The following is a 19,263-nucleotide window of genomic DNA, read 5'->3' on the forward strand; positions in this document are numbered from 1 at the left end:
TGGGTCGGAGAACTTGAGGGAAGTATGTAAAGGGGGTATCACAGGAGAATTCCAAATGTGTTATAGAGCCGACTCCACAATTCTTTCACAGATAATATAAGGGTGGGAAATATATGCTCAGCATGGGTGGTTTCCTATGCTTCATTGAGGAGTCTTCTGGATGTGTGTAAGTGCCTTGTGTGTCTGAGAAGCTGCATCTCTGGTGCTCCAGGTTCTGGCTCCGTTTTCATTCACCTACCGAGGCAGGCACACGCTGCACCAACATCCCTGTAATTTTTAAAATCCGATTCAACGTTCTGCACAACCTTTCCTGAGCCCCAAAACCTTCAGCTGCAGCTGCAGTTGAGAATTTCCCCCGTTTGTATTCGTTGGAGATATTTTCTCAGGATTGAATGGAAAATGGGAATCCAATTCCCTGGGAGCTCTTACTCTCCTGCTTGCAGCATGGGAAAACCTTGTTAGCTTAGCATCAACAGCTACCACGGCTGCTTTATTCTCCCTTTGTTTCTTCCCCGAATCAGTGACCACCTCCTCACCTGAACCTGATGAACTGGTCTCAATGCACGTCTTCAAGGATCTCTTCCAATATATCCCAAAAAAGGTATTAGCGGGGGGCAGGGTTCTGACTGGAAGGCAGACACAACACGGTCCGGAGGGACATTCTGGGGAAAATGGCTCTGCAGGTAACGTGAGCAGAATGAGCTAAACCAAAGAGACGAGGAATGAATCCGAGGAGAAGAGCAAGCACGCAGCTGTAGTGAGAGCAGCCAGGGAAAGCAGGTAGAGGGAGGAAGAGAGGAGGCACACAGACCGAGAGGCCGGCCACAGGAACCGGAGAGACCGGCGAGAGAAGGAAGGAATGTAGCGAGTGGGCTCTCCGAGGGGACAGCCGAGCGAAGAACAGGTGCGAAAACCTGTGGAAGAGTGCGGACGGGGAACCGCCTGCAAAGAGGGAGAGAAACGGACAAAGTGGAAAGACGGTGCGGAACAAAGTGGAAAGCACCTAGCGTTCAGGTCGCAGTAAAGGGATTCATCTTATTGATGAATTGCAGCGATTACGTTCTTGTTTCATTGAAATTCATCATCTAAAAGTTGTTAATCATTTAAGTTGGATTCATAATCAAAATTGGGTTATTTAGCAATCGCGACTAATTAATTTTGCAAAACTAATGTATACCTTGTAAATCTGTTCCCACATCTTTTGCTGTGTGATGAGACTTTAAAGTAAAATCCATGTTTACATGCCAAGTTATGCCTAACATGGTAAATGGTTAGACAGCAAAAAAAACATGAAACTTCTAATTAATGAGAAACATTATTAAAATCATCATTCATTTCATTTGTGCTTTATGTACAAGGAATTGGCCACTGATTCAGTTGACCATGAACAAACGCAATGAGCCCAGAGACAAAAGTTAAACTGACAGTAGTTTTCGATTAGATTTAAATTTGAAAGAATTACATATATTTTCATAACTGTATACATATTAAGTTACGTTATTGCTTTCAATGTGCGTATGTATCACTTTATTTTTAAACCAATGATATCATAATGGCTTATACTACATTATTCAAGGACCTCAGCCATACGGATATGAAAAAGTAATGGACATAGAAATATTGTCTATTTTATAGGTCACATTAAAAGTAATTCTAGAAGTATTTGTTATGTAAATTTAAAATTATAGATTTTTAAAAACCATGTTCATAAATCACCGAGATCTGCAATTGATACCAATTTTGTTGACTGTACCATTATATATGGGGATGACATTGGCACACCAACATTGACCTATTCAAAACGAATTTGAAATACAAATTGACGTTTTTGCCCAAAGTCGTTCTTTTTTTACATTGGTTATGGAGGATTATATTGTATGGTTTATATTGATATGTTTAGTAAATAGGATAGTATTACATGTTTTAATCAATTAAAGGCCTCGGAAGAAGAACAGGAATACTCAGACCATCCCACTAACAATTGAGGCCGCTTGTCAAACTGCTATGACTTTGGAGGAACTTGTGTGCGTTTCCAAAAACTTGTCCCAAAAGGTAAGAGACTCAGGATGCCCATGTGCAGTACCCAGATTTGAACTGATTATCTCCAGCGAGTCATGAAAAGTAATGATGGATCATTGTTACAGCACACAATTTCCACCTGAACTGACAGACCCCACAGAAGATGGTCATCATTACTTGCTTATTCACTCACCCAATCTACGCCATTGAAAGGATTGGTAAAATATAAAGATCTACTGTTCCCAGTTTCCTCAAAATAGTCTCAAAATCTGGAAATATCAGGAAGAAGTGTATTAATTGATTAACAAGGTGAAAGAAAACCCCCACAACCCTACTACACCACCCCCCCACCCAAACTACACCATGGGGTAGCAAGGCGGAATTTACCACCATCAAATCTGAATGCATCACATTACAGGTTGATTGGCTACTGAGAGAGTCTAAATACATTGTCTTCAACAGCTTCCGGCTTCAGATTTTAAAAATGATTAAAAATGCAACGTTAGGGAACGAGGGGGGGTCTTGTGGAGAGCCATTAGTTAATTTTATTCGAGAAGTTGTTGGAACCAACCTGATTACCAAGAGGAGCTGTGTGCACAAACTTAAACATGTTCATGGTCCGCGTGTTATGAATTATGGATGATGGACGAACGAGCTAAGACAGTTAGTCACAGATCAGGCGACTTCAGTAATGGCAACAGCAAGAGACCACTAATGTGCATGGAATACAATGTACACGGTTCCACATAAGGCAAGGACTAGTGTCAAGAGACAGATGTAGACACTCGCTGTTGAAAAATAGTGCCTTGAATGAATAACGCACATAGGTTTAGCAAAACATATGAATAGCGTGTTGCGTGGTTTTAGCAAAGGGCGATGAACTAGCTTCCTCTTTTGAATAAACCATAACCACAAAAGGCAGCTTCCTGTCTCAAACGGCAAATAGCGAGTTCAAGAGATGCCTTTCTTTTTTTAAACAAGCTACATCGGATAAAACGGGAAGCACCAATAGATACCCAATGCATGCACACAGTTAAGAAGCATGTGAAAACAAATATCGCTCTTTATCTCTTCAAAAGCAGTTACTATAATGGAGGTTGAAGTTGTCTAGGAGCAAATGACACGCTTTACTCTTCCCCCCAAGCAGAAGCCCATCAACTCTAAGGGAAACAACCAAGGGTCAAAGGCAGCTCCTTTTTCTTCGGTTTGCACATAGGTATATCATGTGTTCAAAGCGAAGCAAAACACAGGAACAGTTTTAAACACTAGATTTTAACTTTACAGGGGTGGAAATAACGCACGCATGATAGGCAGACCAAAGGCCCATCTTAAGACAAAAAGCACAGGTTGACAGGGTCAGACACAAAGTGCCGCAGAAAAAACTCTTAACTCTGGGGAGTTGGAAAGGTACATCCATCACAGGTCCTCGAGCAGAGGCGCAAGCAGTCCCGATTGACAGGAAGCCGTGCTCAATTCGTATGCAGCCCAGCGAGCCATAAAAGCGTGAGTTTAAATGTGGAAATCAAACTGTATGCATTTTGTGAGACAGCAGGCGTTTGGTATGTTACACCACTCCAGACCATAGCTTAGTATAGACCAATATAACATTAATTCTATGATACTCAGCTGGTACCCTAAAATGATTGCTCTTACTTGTTCTTTATTAAAGGTAAATCGTGCTTTTAGCTTATATTACAGCGCTTTTCATATGTAGGGCAATATGCTATGTTATAATTGCTGCTTCCATAGCAGGTGCAATGAGAATTAGAGCTGGTAGGAAATAGATGCGATATTAAATATATTAACTTACTACCTTCAAGTGTCAGTTTCACATTTCTGAGTAATCGTTCAGAATGATGTCTCTCTGAGTCCAAAATAACTTCACAAAGTTTCCTGGCTATATTTTTGTTAATTATGTCAAGGGGAGCAAACACTCAGGAATACTGCCCCAAGCGCTAGGCCGAACTCCTGAGGCGCCCTTATCATAAGATATGACTTTTGATTCCATGCACACTTCACACAGCCTTACCTGGGGTAGAGGGGGAGGGCAGAAATCACGCCCTACAGGGGCAATTAAGTCACGCTCAACCCATTATTTGCGAAGTACCTGCAGGAAATTTAATTAGTTCTTCTGCTCTTTTATTCCACGGATCAACATTTAGCAAGATCAAGTTTATGTACATTCCTAGGACTAGAGTTAATTGATAAAACTGCATACTACAAATATCAGAGACATGTGTTCCCTGCTATAATGGCTTAGGCTTGCTGGTGATGGACAGTGCAACAGTTCTGGATTTATTTTTGGTACTGCGCTTAATACTTCCAGGGCATGGACACCCAAAAAATAGTGAGCTCTGTCGTGGTGCAAGTGTCAAAACGTGCATCCTATTTCCATGGAGAAATATGGCTTCAATAAATCCACTGAACTTCTGCATTCAAGGGGATTGCAGATAAGATAGAATTGAATTGATAGGTACACGCAGGATTTAAAAATAAAAAAAAAGTTAATTTCCCAGATACAGCATCAATTTAATGTATGGCATATGGTATGTGTTCAAATCAACAGCCAAGAAAGTTAATGCTGCTGGAGAAGAATTCTAAAAAGACCCAGTCTAACCAACTTCAGGGGGGGTTTCAAAAAGCGTGAGGATTCAGTTGAAGAAGTGGTGAAACGCTGCTCCAACATTCTTCAAACACTCATGTGAATATAACAAGCATTATCATGTGTGCCGACATGGACCTGAGTAATGAGCTGAAGCGTAGGAGAAAATGGTTGGTGCTGGTTCCCCTGCTCACACATTCCTACAAAGATAGTGTGCGAGAATGTGCGGGCCAAAGATGTGATGGGCCTCACTGATTTTTTCCCACTCTGTGGATTTAGAGGTTTTCCATAATGTGTCTAAAGTACGGGCCCAATAGCTTACATTATGGAGTAGGCAATATGGAGGTCTGTACAAGGCTTACGGTACTTGCTCACAAGGAGAACATTGGTAGAGAACAAGCACCAACTGCTAATGCTTTTGGTATTCTGCGTTACAACATGGCATTTACCGAAAGAAAAAATGAAAGGGTGGCTAAGCCAGTACTGGAGCAGATGCACTTTGAAGATGAGAAAGATCTAACTTTGACAGTAGCAGAATGGAATCGTATGACCATGTTGACGGTAAACGATCTATGTCAAAGAACATTGCAACTGGAGTGTTGCCCAAAGTCAATCATTGTTGCAAAACTAACAATAAGATTAAAGTGAAGTGGTCGATCAAAAGTGTTCTTATTGTCCAAATATTATTCATGAATATTTTATTGTGTATGGTATTAATGAATCTTTTTCCTTCATCTGAACCTTACATAGCTTTATTTTACAAAAAACACAAAACTAAAATATGCTGTTTGAAGGTTTGAACTATGATAGTTATAGGCTTATTTTCTGTCTCCCATTCATTATGATTTTTTTTTATTTATTTCATGTTTGCCACTCTTCATCTCCCTATTTGTATTCATTTCAACAGATTTCACTTTCTGAACTTTTTATTTATATATTTAGATATAGTATTCAAAACTTTACTATATCTTTCAGTCTCATGTTCAACCTTGTCTGTATGATTTTATTACAAAAATATTGTTCATGTGTCTATTCTTCATTAGATCTAAAATTTATCTCTACCTCTTTAATCCTATACCTATTTCTAAAATAACATCTCAAAATAACATCTCTAATCAATTTGCGCTATCTCAAATGAATTGTTTTTAAATATATTTTTCTGCAGGTCTTTAAAAAAGGCATCTTTCTCATTCTCACATTTTCTCCCACCCTTAATCTTTTTTTATTTATCTATCAGTTTCTTTTTTTCTAATCTCTAATTAATCCAACGGTTACTCATATATGTGGGTGCTTAAGTCCATCTTGAATTGTATCTGTACCCACAGATTTGTATTATTCTCTTTTGTAATTAATTTCAAATCTCAATAACAGTCCTTCTTGGTCTATCCATATCTGTTGCTTTATCTAATTTTTTCTCACTTTGTTTATGATTCTATGTGCCTTCTCTCTGGTTATCACTGTCTAAATCACTAAGGCACTTAATTGTATCCGTTTTGTTATGTTAACAAATTTATATTGCGCACCTGGTAACCGAAGGCTAATGGGCGCAGACTAACAAACACAAAACATACAAAAAATACAGTAGAGTAATTATCTAGACCTAGTAACCCTAGAGGGGTTTAGGCAAAGAGCAATGTTTTCAGTTTCTTTTTAAAGAGTTCAGTTGAGGCCAGCATTCTTAATGCCATGTGAAGGGCATTACATGCGATGGGTGCTGCAACTTCAAATGATCCCTGCCTTGTTTTGTTATTCTTATGCCTAGGAACACTAAGTGCGTTGGAATAGTCGGATCTAAGAGACCTACCCTTATCCTTCGCGACTATAGCCTCCTGCAAATATGAAGGCATTTTTCCAACAATACATTTTTGGGTAATGAGCAGAAGCCTAAAATGAATTCTTTTTCCCACCGGCAGCCAATGAAGACTCCTTCTGGCATCTGATACATGATCTCTTTTACTCAAACCCTTAACTATTCTCACAGCCCCATTTTGAATTACCTGAAGGCGATGAATCTCTTGAGTAGTTCCCACCAGAAGACTACATTCATAGTCTAATTTGGAGCCAATGATGGCTCTCGCCAAGGTTTCAGCATTTTTTTCCGAAATGAAAGGACGAAGGTGACGGAAGAGTTTCAGAAAGTAGGAGGCTGATGAGACAAGACTATTCACCTGGGCCTTCATATTAAGATGTGAGTCCAAACATACGCCCAGGGTCTTAACTTTAGATAAAGTTTTGATAATACAACTGTCCAGATTGATGTTCTTGTATTCTGCTCCTAACTTCTCCAACTTACTTGGCGAGCCTACCAAAAGAAGTTCAGTTTTAGCACTATTTAGAGCCATGCCATTGCATACCATCCAATCTTGTATTTTCAAATAAGTGGCATTAATGAAAGCTAAGTCCTTTTGATAAATTCCTGAAATGGGAAGGATACATTGCGTGTCATCTGCGTAGTTGGCAAAACCAATCCCTTCGTCCTCCAGCATCTGAAAGAAGGGGATCATGAAGATGTTATAAAAACACGGGGACACGCACGCTCCCTGAGGGACTCCAAATAGTAGTAGCATTGGATCTGCTTCTGCCATTTCACTGGCAACTCTAATTTGCCTATCCTTAAGAAAGGATGATATCCAAAGGATAGCCTCTTCCGAGAAGGACGCGTTTTCTCTTAACCTGGTGGACAGTATAGAATGGTCCACCAGGTCAAAAGCCGCCGAAAGATCTAATATCATCAGTAAGGCCATACCCTGAATGAGATGGGATTTAAGGGCTAGGAGTGCTGTTTCTGTGCCATGATTGGCACGGAATCCTGATTGATACTTGTGCAGAATTTGATTTTGTTCCATAAATGAGGAAATCTGGTTATATGCCACCCGATCTAGAATTTTAAGAAGAAAGGCAGTGTTGGTAATTGGCCTGTAATTCGATGGGGTAAGCGGGCATAGGTTTGGCTTTTTTTTTAGAGTTTCTTGATCTATCCATATATATATATATATACACACACATACATACACTATATAATACATATTTACTATATGAATTTTTTTTATCATTTTCTTTTTTTTATTATTTTCTTTACTATCTCTCCAACTGTCCAAAAATGTATGCATTTCCATTTCTTTTTCCATTATGTGTCCCTATAGATAATTCAGTTTCTCTCCCTCTGCAACACTCCCTCTCCATCACTTCCTCATTCTCTCCCTAACTCTCTCCCTCTATTTCCCCAACATCCCCCCTGTACCTCCATCTTGATCACTCCCTCACTGTCCCAAACTAACCATCCCTGCCTCCATTGCCATCACGCCCTACGACACTGTCCTTCCCTCTCCATTCCAGTCAACTGCCATCACAATACCTTTCACTTCCTCCCTATCCTTCACTCCCTGTCTCTCTCCCTCTCTCCTCCACCTCTGTTTCAAGTGATGTGTCTGTCTTTATATCACTCTGTAACAATGTTCCTCTATCAGTCGAGACTTGATGGTTCTAGAGTCAGACGTCAGTTACCTAGATGTACATTTTTTACTGTACTGTTTGGCCTTGCTCTCGTCTTTTATTTTTTTAAAACAATGTTCTTCTATCCTTATTTTTTAAAAATAAAATACTATTGTATCCATACATTTCTAGTTCCAATACTATCAATTTATCAATGTTACTAACTTACCATTTTATAAAAAACGTGTGTATATCAAGTTTATTGCAGTAAAAAAGCAATGAGAATTATTTTCAATGGGAAAACGTTTAATATTCTCCTAGCATTGTAACATTCTTTGACCGCAAATGAGTTACTGAAGAAAACTCAGCCATGCCTGTATCTGCACTTGCTTATTGGAATACAGACTTATTGTTGATCATTATTCTCAACCAAATTAATCTAATTCATAAAATCTCAAAATAGTTTATGGAGTACACTTTCCATATTCTAGTGACCAAAAATAAGGCAGAATGAAATAGAATTAACATTTCGAAAAACAGAAAATGCCATAACTGTTCCAAAATGGTCATACAGGGTTTTTTATAAATAGGTAAAAGGTTATGTTAAACAATGTATTAGTATGACATAAAACATAACCAGCAAATAGTTTGATGGTGAACATGTATTGGTGTACTAATGGGCATAAACAGTTACGTTTTATCAGCAGTATTGTGTGTAAAAATATTTTAAATAATCGTCACACCCACACAACCGAGAAACACTAGCCGAATAGTCATGTTGCCCAATTAACTGAAGCCTTTTATAATGACTGCACAATCACATTGAAAAACACTGAATAATCCATATGATGTCTATCTGTCTAATCGATAACAAAATCATGCAACATTTGTTGCAAATGGCAAAATACTAAAATAAATGTGTCTTGAGCCCTAAAATGTGCGTGCGTCATGAAAGCCATATTCCCTAGGATGGCATCTATTCACAGCAGTAGAGCATCACGATTACCAATTGATCAAGGTTCAATTCATATGGGGCGATCGTGCCACTAACGTTTTCTCATTTGGGGTACCCGTGATAAAAACCAACATGCCAGTTGTTGTGGCCAGCTCCCGGGTCACCGGAGCGGACCACACTGATGTCGGGATCACCCGACCAGTACAATTGGGGGATGCTTTCACACAGCTGATGGATCACAGGGATTACCCTATGTGCTCCGTATCACCGGAGTCAAGCACGTGGGCTGGGGTCACCCAGCTCACTGCAGCCCCGGCTCTGGGGGCACCCAGGCCGGTGTTGCACCTTCAGCCATGGTCACATGGCCTGGACATTCAAGGGGGACGGTGTTGCCCAACATGGTTGTCAGGAAAAAGGGCTGGTGCAAGAAAGGAGTGTGCAAAAGACGGTAAAAGGTAATGTGGATTTCAACTACATTTCCCAGCATTCTTTGGGGAAGTTGTAGTTGCAGGCCGGGCGGCCGGTGACACAGCTGGTAAGGATTAACCACAGTTTATAAGAAGTAACGGAGCCACGGCATGTGTGGCTTATTTTGTGTATCGAGGCAGGAGCAGGCGGAGCTACGATGCATGCAGCAGCGTGTGAAGAGTCTATACAGGGGCGCGGCTGCAGACAAAATGTAGAAGCTGGAACTACTACGTCCGGGAAGGCTTGCGGGCCTTCCGGACTTGAGTTAAGTACTGGGCAAGGAATGTTGGAGTGGCGGCGGGTGGAATCACTCACACGGGGTGTTTGTCATTGCTCTGTTCGGAAAGGCGTGCACGCCGCCCGGACATAAGTAGTCTGTCCTTGGTTCTCATTACCCTGCTGCGTTTGAAATCATCCGCCAAATATTTGCTCGCTTGCAAGTTTTCAGTCCTCGGTGCGGGAGCCCCATTAAGTCATTTTATGACAGCAATAGTGTTGGGAAAAACTAGGCACTAAAAACAAAAGGGGCACATGTTATTCGTTATTCATGTTTTTTGCAAAAACGTCCTACGTTTCATGTTATGTGTTCATACTCATTGCTTTTGTATGCCCCACGGGCCCTGTGTTTGTTGATGTTCTGGATGTTCTCCCAAGTGTGGTATGTGCTGCTTACCATCTATGTTTGTGTTTATGAAGTCATAAGGGCATGTTGCTTAATGGTCTAAGATTATGGTAGATGCTGTGTTTTATGTACACGTATTATGGTGTTTTGAACTCAGGTCTATATATGCTGTGTATGGTATGCCTGGTACAGGTATAAAGTGTTCATAGGTAAATAGGTAGGGTTTTTCCCCGTTGCTTCCCCTTGTCTTATCCAACATAGGTTTTCCTAATCCTCTTACCGGTGTTTCCATCTCCCCCTACCCTATCCACAACCTCTCCCTAACTCCTCTTCCCCCCATTGGCTGTCACGTGGTGTCCTGTTTTATTCTATCAGGTGCCTGTGCCAACCACGGGTGGAGGGTCGACTTCATTCGGCTTCTTTGGTTCGGGAGAGAGTGTCGAATTCTCTCCCCTGGTATGGAGTATCATGCATAATGGTGCCTGGAAGAACGACACCGGAGTCAGCTTCTGATCGACTGACGAGCCAGAAGCAGCTCGTTCTTTTTATTAACTTGGTCACATGTTTGCCATACACAGAGCCTTGGGAGATACCATGTTCCCCAGGAGGGGTGACATGCAACACTCCTCCTTTTTCATAACAACAAAACAAAATGCAAAATAACAGTACACTGCATAAAATACTACAATCATAACTCCCACTAGTCTTCACACTCATGGGGGCCCAGGTTGTCCACAGGGCGACGGTCTGGGTTGGTGAGTTCCTGGTGACATGTTAACATTCCACATCCAGGCACACCCTTTATTAACCTGGGTGAGGGGATCTTGCACCCCTGACACAACACCATCACTGGCACCCCGCAGCCCCAAACTCAATAATACAGTATCACACAATATTTCGGCTGGGCCAGTCCAGGTCCGCAGGCCACCAGTCCGACTTCCATTGAGAACTCTTCAGGACAGTTCGGGGTTCCCAGACGGGTAAGGCAGCACCTGGGGGTAGCAGGGACCCCCTCTCTAGACAGCAGAACACAATCGTGACTGGATGCCGGCCGGCCAGATGAGAGTTCAGGGCATGGATGCAGTGACCCCTTCCAGGGACCAGAGCCTCACCCTTTATCTGCACAACCTCCCTTGTTATTTTCACCTCGGCAGGCCTGGGTCTCGTTAGGCCACACCCCTTATCGGGGCGCTGCGGGCCTCAATGTCCTTTTGGTTTTTGTGGCACTGCGCGGGCGGCTGCAGGACCAGGAACTTTTAGGCCACGCTCCTTCCTTTAGCCATTTCGGGGCCAATATTGCCTTCAATTTTTTTTATCGCGGGCCCAGGTGGTGATGGGTCCGCCTCAGCTGTTTGGCAACCCCCTCGGCACCTTTCCTCAATTGCTCGCTCCTCGGAGCGAGCTCTCCTTGTTGCGCGGGCCTCCTGGTGTTGCGGCCACGCCCCCTTTCACCGCGGCCGCTCCAACCATTCTTGATTTCTTTGCTGGGCGGCCGCTGCCACCACACACACCCCGCCACAGCTGTTCTCTCCGCCGGTGTCGAAATGCTGACGCCGTCTCCTCTCCATCAGCGCCCTACGCCATGTACCATCCTGCGGGCACCAGGCAGCCCGTGCCCATGAGCAGCACAGGGCCCTGGCCACCCGCAGAGCCACCTCCTCTCCATCAGCGGCCGACGCCGCGTTCCATCCATCGGGCACCAGGCGGCCCATGCCCATGAGCAGCATGGGATCCTGGGCCACCCGCAGAGCCGCCTCCACACACATGGGCTCCCCGAAACCCGCCAACACCAGCTCGCAGGGCCCGGACCAGACCTCGTCGCCATTGTTGTGGCCCGCTCCCGGGTCACTGGAGCGGGCCACACTGATGTCGGGATCACCTGACCAGTACAATTGGGGGCTGCGTTCATGCAGCTGATGGATCACAGAGATCACCCTGCGAGCTCTGGATCACCGGAGTCAAACACGTGGGCTGGGGGTACCCAGCTCACTGCAGCCCCGTCTCTGGGGGCACCCAGCCCGGGGTTGCACCTTCAGCCATGGTCACATGGCCCAGAAATTCAAAGGGGACTGTGTTGCCCAGCAGGGGCACCGTCCTCGTGCAGGGCCCCGTCCTTGGGAGCCCTGCATGCGGTGTGGCACCAGCATGGTGCCTGGAAGAACACCACCAGAGTCAGCTTCTGATTGACTGACGAGCCGGAAGCGGCTCGTTTTTTTTATTAACTTGGTCACATGGTTGCCACCATGCGACCATAAACAGATCCTTGGAAGGTACCATGTTCCCCAGGAGGGGTGACATGCAACACCAGTGATACCAACGTGAACAGAAATTAAAAATAGAGGATTGTAATGGATGAACGAAAAAATGAGACGCCATGTGCTTCGTAATAAATTGGACTTAAATCGACCAAATACACTGGAGGTTACCCAAAAGCGGATTTTGATGTGAGACAATGAAACTTTTTCGTTTCAAATTAAATAACTCTTGGGTAAAACAATGGCACAATAAAAAGGACAAGAAACAACGTGTTTTGGAAAGTATCCTCCAAAAAAAAAAAGAAAATCGAAAAGATTAACAATTATTAAAGGGATATTTTCTTAAAACATGCTTCCTGTTGCTAGGACTACTCGAAATCCTATTGTAAACAAATATTGTTATACTTTCAACTGAGTACAAGACTATGAAAACCAAATATATAAGTCAGCAGAAACCATAAAAGTGCATTTATTTAATACGGAATATATTCTACGAGATAATTAAACTAAACGTGTTATTAAGCACTCTGATTACAAGTAAAAAAAAAAGCCAGCTTTATTTTGCAATTATTTTTTAATGTCGGGTGGGGCTTCAGACATCGGTTTGCTAATATATGCATGGGGCATTATCGTGTTTAAAAACACGGAACTACATTGTAGAGACTGCCGGTGGAAGCAGTGGCACGTTTATCTCTCCAGTCTAGTAAGGGAAACACGCAGTGTGTGTGTTGACAATGGTGTGATGTATTCATTGGATGTAAGGTGCCTGTGAGCAGTAATGATAACCGGTGGTGAAGATTAACATACGAGGCGCGCAATGCTAGAGAAGAACAACTTGAGTTTGTGAGCAGTGACAGGATTATCAAGCAACACGAGTGGGGATGGTGCTCTGTGTGTACATGAAACGCACCTCAAACTCCCAATGTGCCCCGCGTAGGAGTTGCTCCGCCTGATCAGCACCGCAACCAGCAGTTAACACGAACTGATTTATCATCAGCTGCTGCTTCAGCGCTTCCAGGTCCATGGCCGGTGTTAGAACCCAGCCCTCCCCTGAGCCCGCACACCAAGCAGTTACTCCAGCCCCACAGCCACCACCGCGCCCACCGCTTCCCATCACAGGGCACCTCGCATGCGCGACGACACTCCGTCATTTGACAAGTACGTATTCTACAGAGAGACATGGGTAGAGCGTGCGTGTCACATGACTTGAGTGTGTTCCATTAGCTACAAATCTTCGGTTTCAGACAAGATTCTTGAGTGATTTTGGGAGTAGGTTCTTTTTCGTGTTTCATTTCCAGATCCTATTCAAGACTCAGAAATTATGTTCGTCCATTTGTATCACGGAACCATGTGGCTTGTACAGTTAAGAAAGGCAGCGCTCTGATTAGAATATTTCACGTATGAGATGTGATTGATCTTTCATTGGCCAGATCAAGCGTGGTGAGTTAACTTGGGATATCTAATTATCCAAATGTAAAAAAAAAAATAACTCATATCACCAAGAAGAGGTTTTGGTAACCGGATGAAGTGTTTTAATTCAAAAGGATTGAGGCGAGTGAGTGGTCCTAAAACGGGAGACTCCCGATTTTTCAAGTAAAAATGTTGCTGTTTTTTGCTTTATCCTGTCTGAACTAATTGTTAGCCTAATGCAATCCGATGCGAGTATTCGATTCTCACGCTTTCTTGGACAAAATTTCCGTCCCAGGTGCTCCAGAATGTTGGCATGTATGCTAAGAAAATAATCCTTTGATTACTTTACTTGTAAACTTAATTACCAACATGTCCCTTTTCCTTCCCTAAAGCCAAATCCAGGTCAAAGCAGCGAATTAGATCATTTGTGGTAGACAATACCTTGGTAATGTTCTGCATACATGCCAACCCTCCCAATTTACAGGGTAATTCATAGAATTTCGCAGAAAAGTGTCGCAAGCGGCTGGCGCAGAGTGTCCGCGTGCGATTGTCTGCGCCAGGCACGTGCGCTAAAACCGATTTCCGCGCACAGCGTATTCATGGATTTTAGGCTCCCAAACCAGCCGTGGCGCAGAGAATCGCAGCGACCCTGCAGCAGCGCCAGTAACGCCCCCAAGAATGCCCTCGCGCAAGGAAAAGCCATCAAAATCGCTAAATCATCGCAAAGGGCTGCGCTAACCCTGGACCAGTTCACCGGGCTGGCAAACAGCAAACGCCAAGCGGGGAGCGTCTATTTCAGGGGTGCGCGGGAAGTTCCACACGCGATTGTCCCCGTGCAAGCAGGGTACGTGTATTTCAGGGGTGCGCGGGAAGTTCCACACGCGATTTCATCAGGGTACGTGTATTTCAGGAGTGCGCGGGAAGTTCCACACGCGATTGGCCCAGTGCGAGCAGGGTACGTGTATTTCAGGGGTGCGCGGGAAGTTCCACACGCGATTGGCCCCGTGCAAGCAGGGTACGTGTATTCCAGGGGTGCGCGGGAAGTTCCACACGCGATTGGCCCAGTGCGAGCAGGGTACGTGTATTCCATGGGTGCGCGGGAAGTTCAACACGCGATTTCAGCAGGGTACGTGTATTTCAGGGGTGCGCGGGAAGTTCCACACGCGATTGGGCCAGTGCGAGCAGGGTACCTGTATTCCATGGGTGCGCGGGAAGTTCCACACGCAATTTCATCAGGGTACGTGTATTTCAGGGGTGCGCGGGAAGTTCCACACGCGATTGTCCCAGTGCGAGCAGGGTACGTGTATTTCAGGGTTGCGCGGGAAGTTCCACACGCGATTGGCCCCGTGCAAGCAGGGTACGTGTATTTCAGGGGAGCGCGGGAAGTTCCACATGCGATTGGCCCAGTGTGAGCAGGGTACGTGTATTCCATGGGTGCGCGGGAAGTTCCACACGCGATTTCAGCAGGGTACGTGTATTCCAGGGGTGCGCGGGAAGTTCCACACGCGATTTCAGCAGGGTATGTGTATTTCAGGGGTGCGTGGGAAGTTCCACACGCGATTTCAGCAGGGTATGTGTATTTCAGGGGTGCGTGGGAAGTTCCACACGCGATTTCAGCAGGGTATGTGTATTTCAGGGGTGCGTGGGAAGTTCCACACGCGATTTCAGCAGGGTACGTGTATTCCAGGGGTGCGCGGGAAGTTCCACACGCGATTTCAGCAGGGTATGTGTATTTCAGTGGTTCTGGGGAGTACTACACGTGAATTGGCCGTGTGGGTCCTCCCAGGTGTACGCTCCACAACCTCCACGGCCCCTGCAGGCAGCCCACACCACGGGGGACTACCCTGCACCCCTGCTCATGTCCCGCAGGCAGCCCATCCACCATGGGCATGCCCCCCAGCCAACCCACATGTCACCTTGCACTACTGATCAACAATGCATGTCTCCCACCACCCCCACCCCCCAGCAGTGCAGGGGCACCCTCCACCAGGTCCCCACCCATGTCCCCTATCACCCCCACCCCCCAGCAGTGCAGGGGCACCCTCCACCAGGCCCCCACTCATGTCTCCCACCACCCCCACCCCCAGCAGTGCAGGAGCACCCTCCACCAGGCCCCCACTCATGTCTCCCACCACCCCCACCCCCCAGCCACCAGGGGCACCCTCTACCAGGCCCCCACCCATGTCCCCTATCACCACCACCACCCCCCAGCAGTGCAGGGGCAGCCTCCACCAGGCCCCAACTCATGTCAACCACCACCCCCACCCCCCAGCCATCAGGGGCACCCTCCACCAGGCCCCCACTCATGTCTCCCACCCACCCCCACCCCCCAGCCACCATGGGCATCCCCCACCAGGCCCCCACTCATGTCTCCCACCCACCCCCCAGCCACCATGGGCAGCCCCCACCAGGCCCCCACTCAGGTCCCCCTGCACCCCCAGCATCCAGGGGCAGCCTCCACCAGGCCCCCACTCATGTCTCCCACCATCCCCACCCCCCAGCAGTGCAGGGGCACCCTCCACCAGGCCCCCACTCATATCTCCCACCACCCCACCCCCCAGCAGTACAGGGGCACCCTCCACCAGGCCCCCACCCATGTCTCCCACCACCCCCACCCCCCAGCAGTGCAGGGGCACCCTCCACCAGGCCCCCACTCATGTCTCCCACCACCCCCACCCCCCAGCAGTGCAGGGGCACCCTCCACCAGGCCCCCACTCATGTCTCCCACCACCCCCACCCCCCAGCCACCAGGGGCACCCTCCACCAGGCCCCCACCCATGTCCCCTATCACCCCCACCCCCCAGCCACCATGGGCAGCCCCCACCAGGCCCCCACCCATGTCCCTTATCACCCCACCCCCCAGCAGTGCAGGGGCACCCTCCACCAGGCCCCCACTCATGTCTCCCACCACCCCCACCCCCCAGCCACCAGGGGCACCCTCCACCAGGCCCCCACCCATGTCCCCTATCACCCCCACCCCCCAGCCACCATGGGCAGCCCCCACCAGGCCCCCACCCATGTCCCCTATCACCCCCACCCCCCAGCAGTGCAGGGGCACCCTCCACCAGGCCCCCACTCATGTCTCCCACCACCCCCACCCCCCAGCATCCAGGGGCACCCTCCACCACCACCCCCCAGCAGTGCAGGGGCAGCCTCCACCAGGCCCCCACTCATGTCTCCCACCACCCCCACCCCCCAGCATCCAGGGGCACCCTCCACCAGGCCCCCACCCATGTCTCCTACCACCCCCCAGCCACCAGGGGCACCCTCCACCAGGCCCCCACTCATGTCTCCCACCACCCCCACCCCCCAGCATCCAGGGGCACCCACCACCAGGCCCCCACCCATGTCTCCCGCCACCCCCACCCCCCAGCCACCAGGGGCACCCTCCACCAGGCCCCCACTCATGTCTCCCACCACCCCCACCCCCCAGCCACCAGGGGCACCCTCCACCAGGCCCCCACCCATGTCCCCTATCACCCCCACCCCCCAGCAGTGCAGGGGCACCCTCCACCAGGCCCCCACCCATGTCCCCTATCACCCCCACCCCCCAGCAGTGCAGGGGCACCCTCCACCAGGCCCCCACTCATGTCTCCCACCACCCCCACCCCCCAGCAGTGCAGGGGCACCCTCCACCAGGCCCCCACACATGTCTCCCACCACCCCAGCCACCAGGGGCACCCTCCACCAGGCCCCCACCCATGTCCCCTATCACCCCACCCCCCAGCAGTGCAGGGGCAGCCTCCACCAGGCCCCCACTCATGTCTCCCAGCACCCCCACCCCCCAGCATCCAGGGGCACCCTCCACCAGGCCCCCACCCATGTCTCCCACCACCCCCAGCCACCAGGGGCACCCCCCACTAGGCCCCCACTCATGTCTCCCACCACCCCCCAGCCACCAGGGGCACCCTCCACCAGGCCCCCACCCATGTCTCCCACCACCCCCAGCCACCAGGGGCACCCTCCACCAGGCCCACACTCATGTCTCCCACCACCCCCACCCCCCAGCAGTGCAGGGGCACCCTCCACCAGGCCCCCACCCATGTCCCCTATCACCCCCACCCCCCAGCAGTGCAGGGGCACCCTCCACCAGCCCCCCACTCATGTCTCCCACCACCCCCACCCCCCATCAGTGCAGGGGCACCCTCCACCAGGCCCCCACTCATGTCTCCCACCACCCCCACCCCCCAGCAGTGCAGGGGCACCCTCCACCAGGCCCCCACTCATGTCTCCCACCACCCCCACCCCCCAGCCACCAGGGGCAGCCTCCACCATCCACCAGGCCCCCACTCATGTCTCCCACCACCCCCACCCCCCAGCATCCAGGGGCACCCTCCACCAGGCCCCCACTCATGTCTCCCACCACCCCCACCCCCCAGCATCCAGGGGCACCCCCCACCAGGCCCCCACTCATGTCTCCCACCACCCCCACCCCCCAGCCACCAGGAGCAGCCTCCAACAGGCCCCCACTCATGTCTCCCACCACCCCACCCCCCAGCATCCAGGGGCACCCTCCACCAGGCCCCCACTCATGTCTCCCACCACCCCCACCCCCCAGCATCCAGGGGCACCCTCCACCAGGCCCCCACTCATGTCTCCCACCACCCCCACCCCCCAGCATCCAGGGGCACCCTCCACCAGGCCCCCACTCATGTCTCCCACCACCCCACCCCCCAGCAGTGCAGGGGCACCCTCCACCAGGCCCCCACTCATGTCTCCCACCACCCCCACCCCCCAGCCACCAGGGGCACCCTCCACCAGGCCCCCACTCATGTCTACCACCACCCCCACCCCCCAGCAGTGCAGGGGCACCCTCCACCAGGCCCCCACTCATGTCTCCCACCACCCCCAGCATCCAGGGGCACCCTCCACCAGGCCCCCACCCATGTCCCCTATCACCCCCACCCCCCAGCAGTGCAGGGGCACCCTCCACCAGGCCCCCACTCATGTCTCCCACCACCCCCACCCCCCCAGCAGTGCAGGGGCACCCTCCACCAGGCCCCCACCCATGTCTCCCACCACCCCCACCCCCCAGCCACCATGGGCAGCCTCCACCAGGTCCTCACAATCCCCAATCATGTGCGTTATGGTCAGCCTCCACAGCCAAAAAGCCCTACCAAGTAATCCATTCACCCACATGGAAATGGAAATTACATGTTACACCCCCAATGTTCATAAAGCTAATGAACCCATGTCCGTCACACACAATGGTTGCAATTGAATGGGAAAACACCCAACATGACATGCATGAAACCAATGAGATGATACCACACAGTGAAGTATGAAAACAAAATTGTATTAAAAAAAAATAAATGCAAAAGAAATGAAACAAACTACAATGGCAATGAAAAAAAGATAAGCTGCATGTCCGTTTAAAAAAATAAAAACACCAAATCCTAATCCAAAAAAATGTTGTCCAAAGTCAAATGAAAAATAAAATCAATCCAATGAAGAACTATGTACAAAACATCCAAGGGTCCATGAGCCCAACTGAACAAAG

General features: G+C 48.6%; 1 protein-coding gene across 2 annotated transcripts in view; it reads right to left on the bottom strand.

Annotated features, from left to right (window-relative positions):
- The window catches only part of LOC138569121 (UBA-like domain-containing protein 1), a 137,689-nt gene extending 124,194 nt beyond the window's left edge, over positions 1–13,495 (bottom strand). Inside the window, exon 1 of one of the 2 annotated variants that reach the window (XM_069646804.1) lies at positions 13,264–13,495. In XM_069646804.1, coding sequence (XP_069502905.1) covers positions 13,264–13,467 — 204 coding nt within the window. In that variant the 5' untranslated portion in view covers positions 13,468–13,495. The remainder of the gene's footprint in view (positions 1–13,263) is intronic. The other variant, XM_069646805.1, reaches the window with a different exon arrangement.
- Between the last annotated feature and the right edge of the window lie 5,768 nt (positions 13,496–19,263).

This window comes from Ambystoma mexicanum, chromosome 2q (genome assembly GCF_040938575.1).
Source record: "Ambystoma mexicanum isolate Mex_15411 chromosome 2q, UKY_AmexF1_1, whole genome shotgun sequence".
NCBI lineage: Eukaryota > Metazoa > Chordata > Amphibia > Caudata > Ambystomatidae > Ambystoma > Ambystoma mexicanum.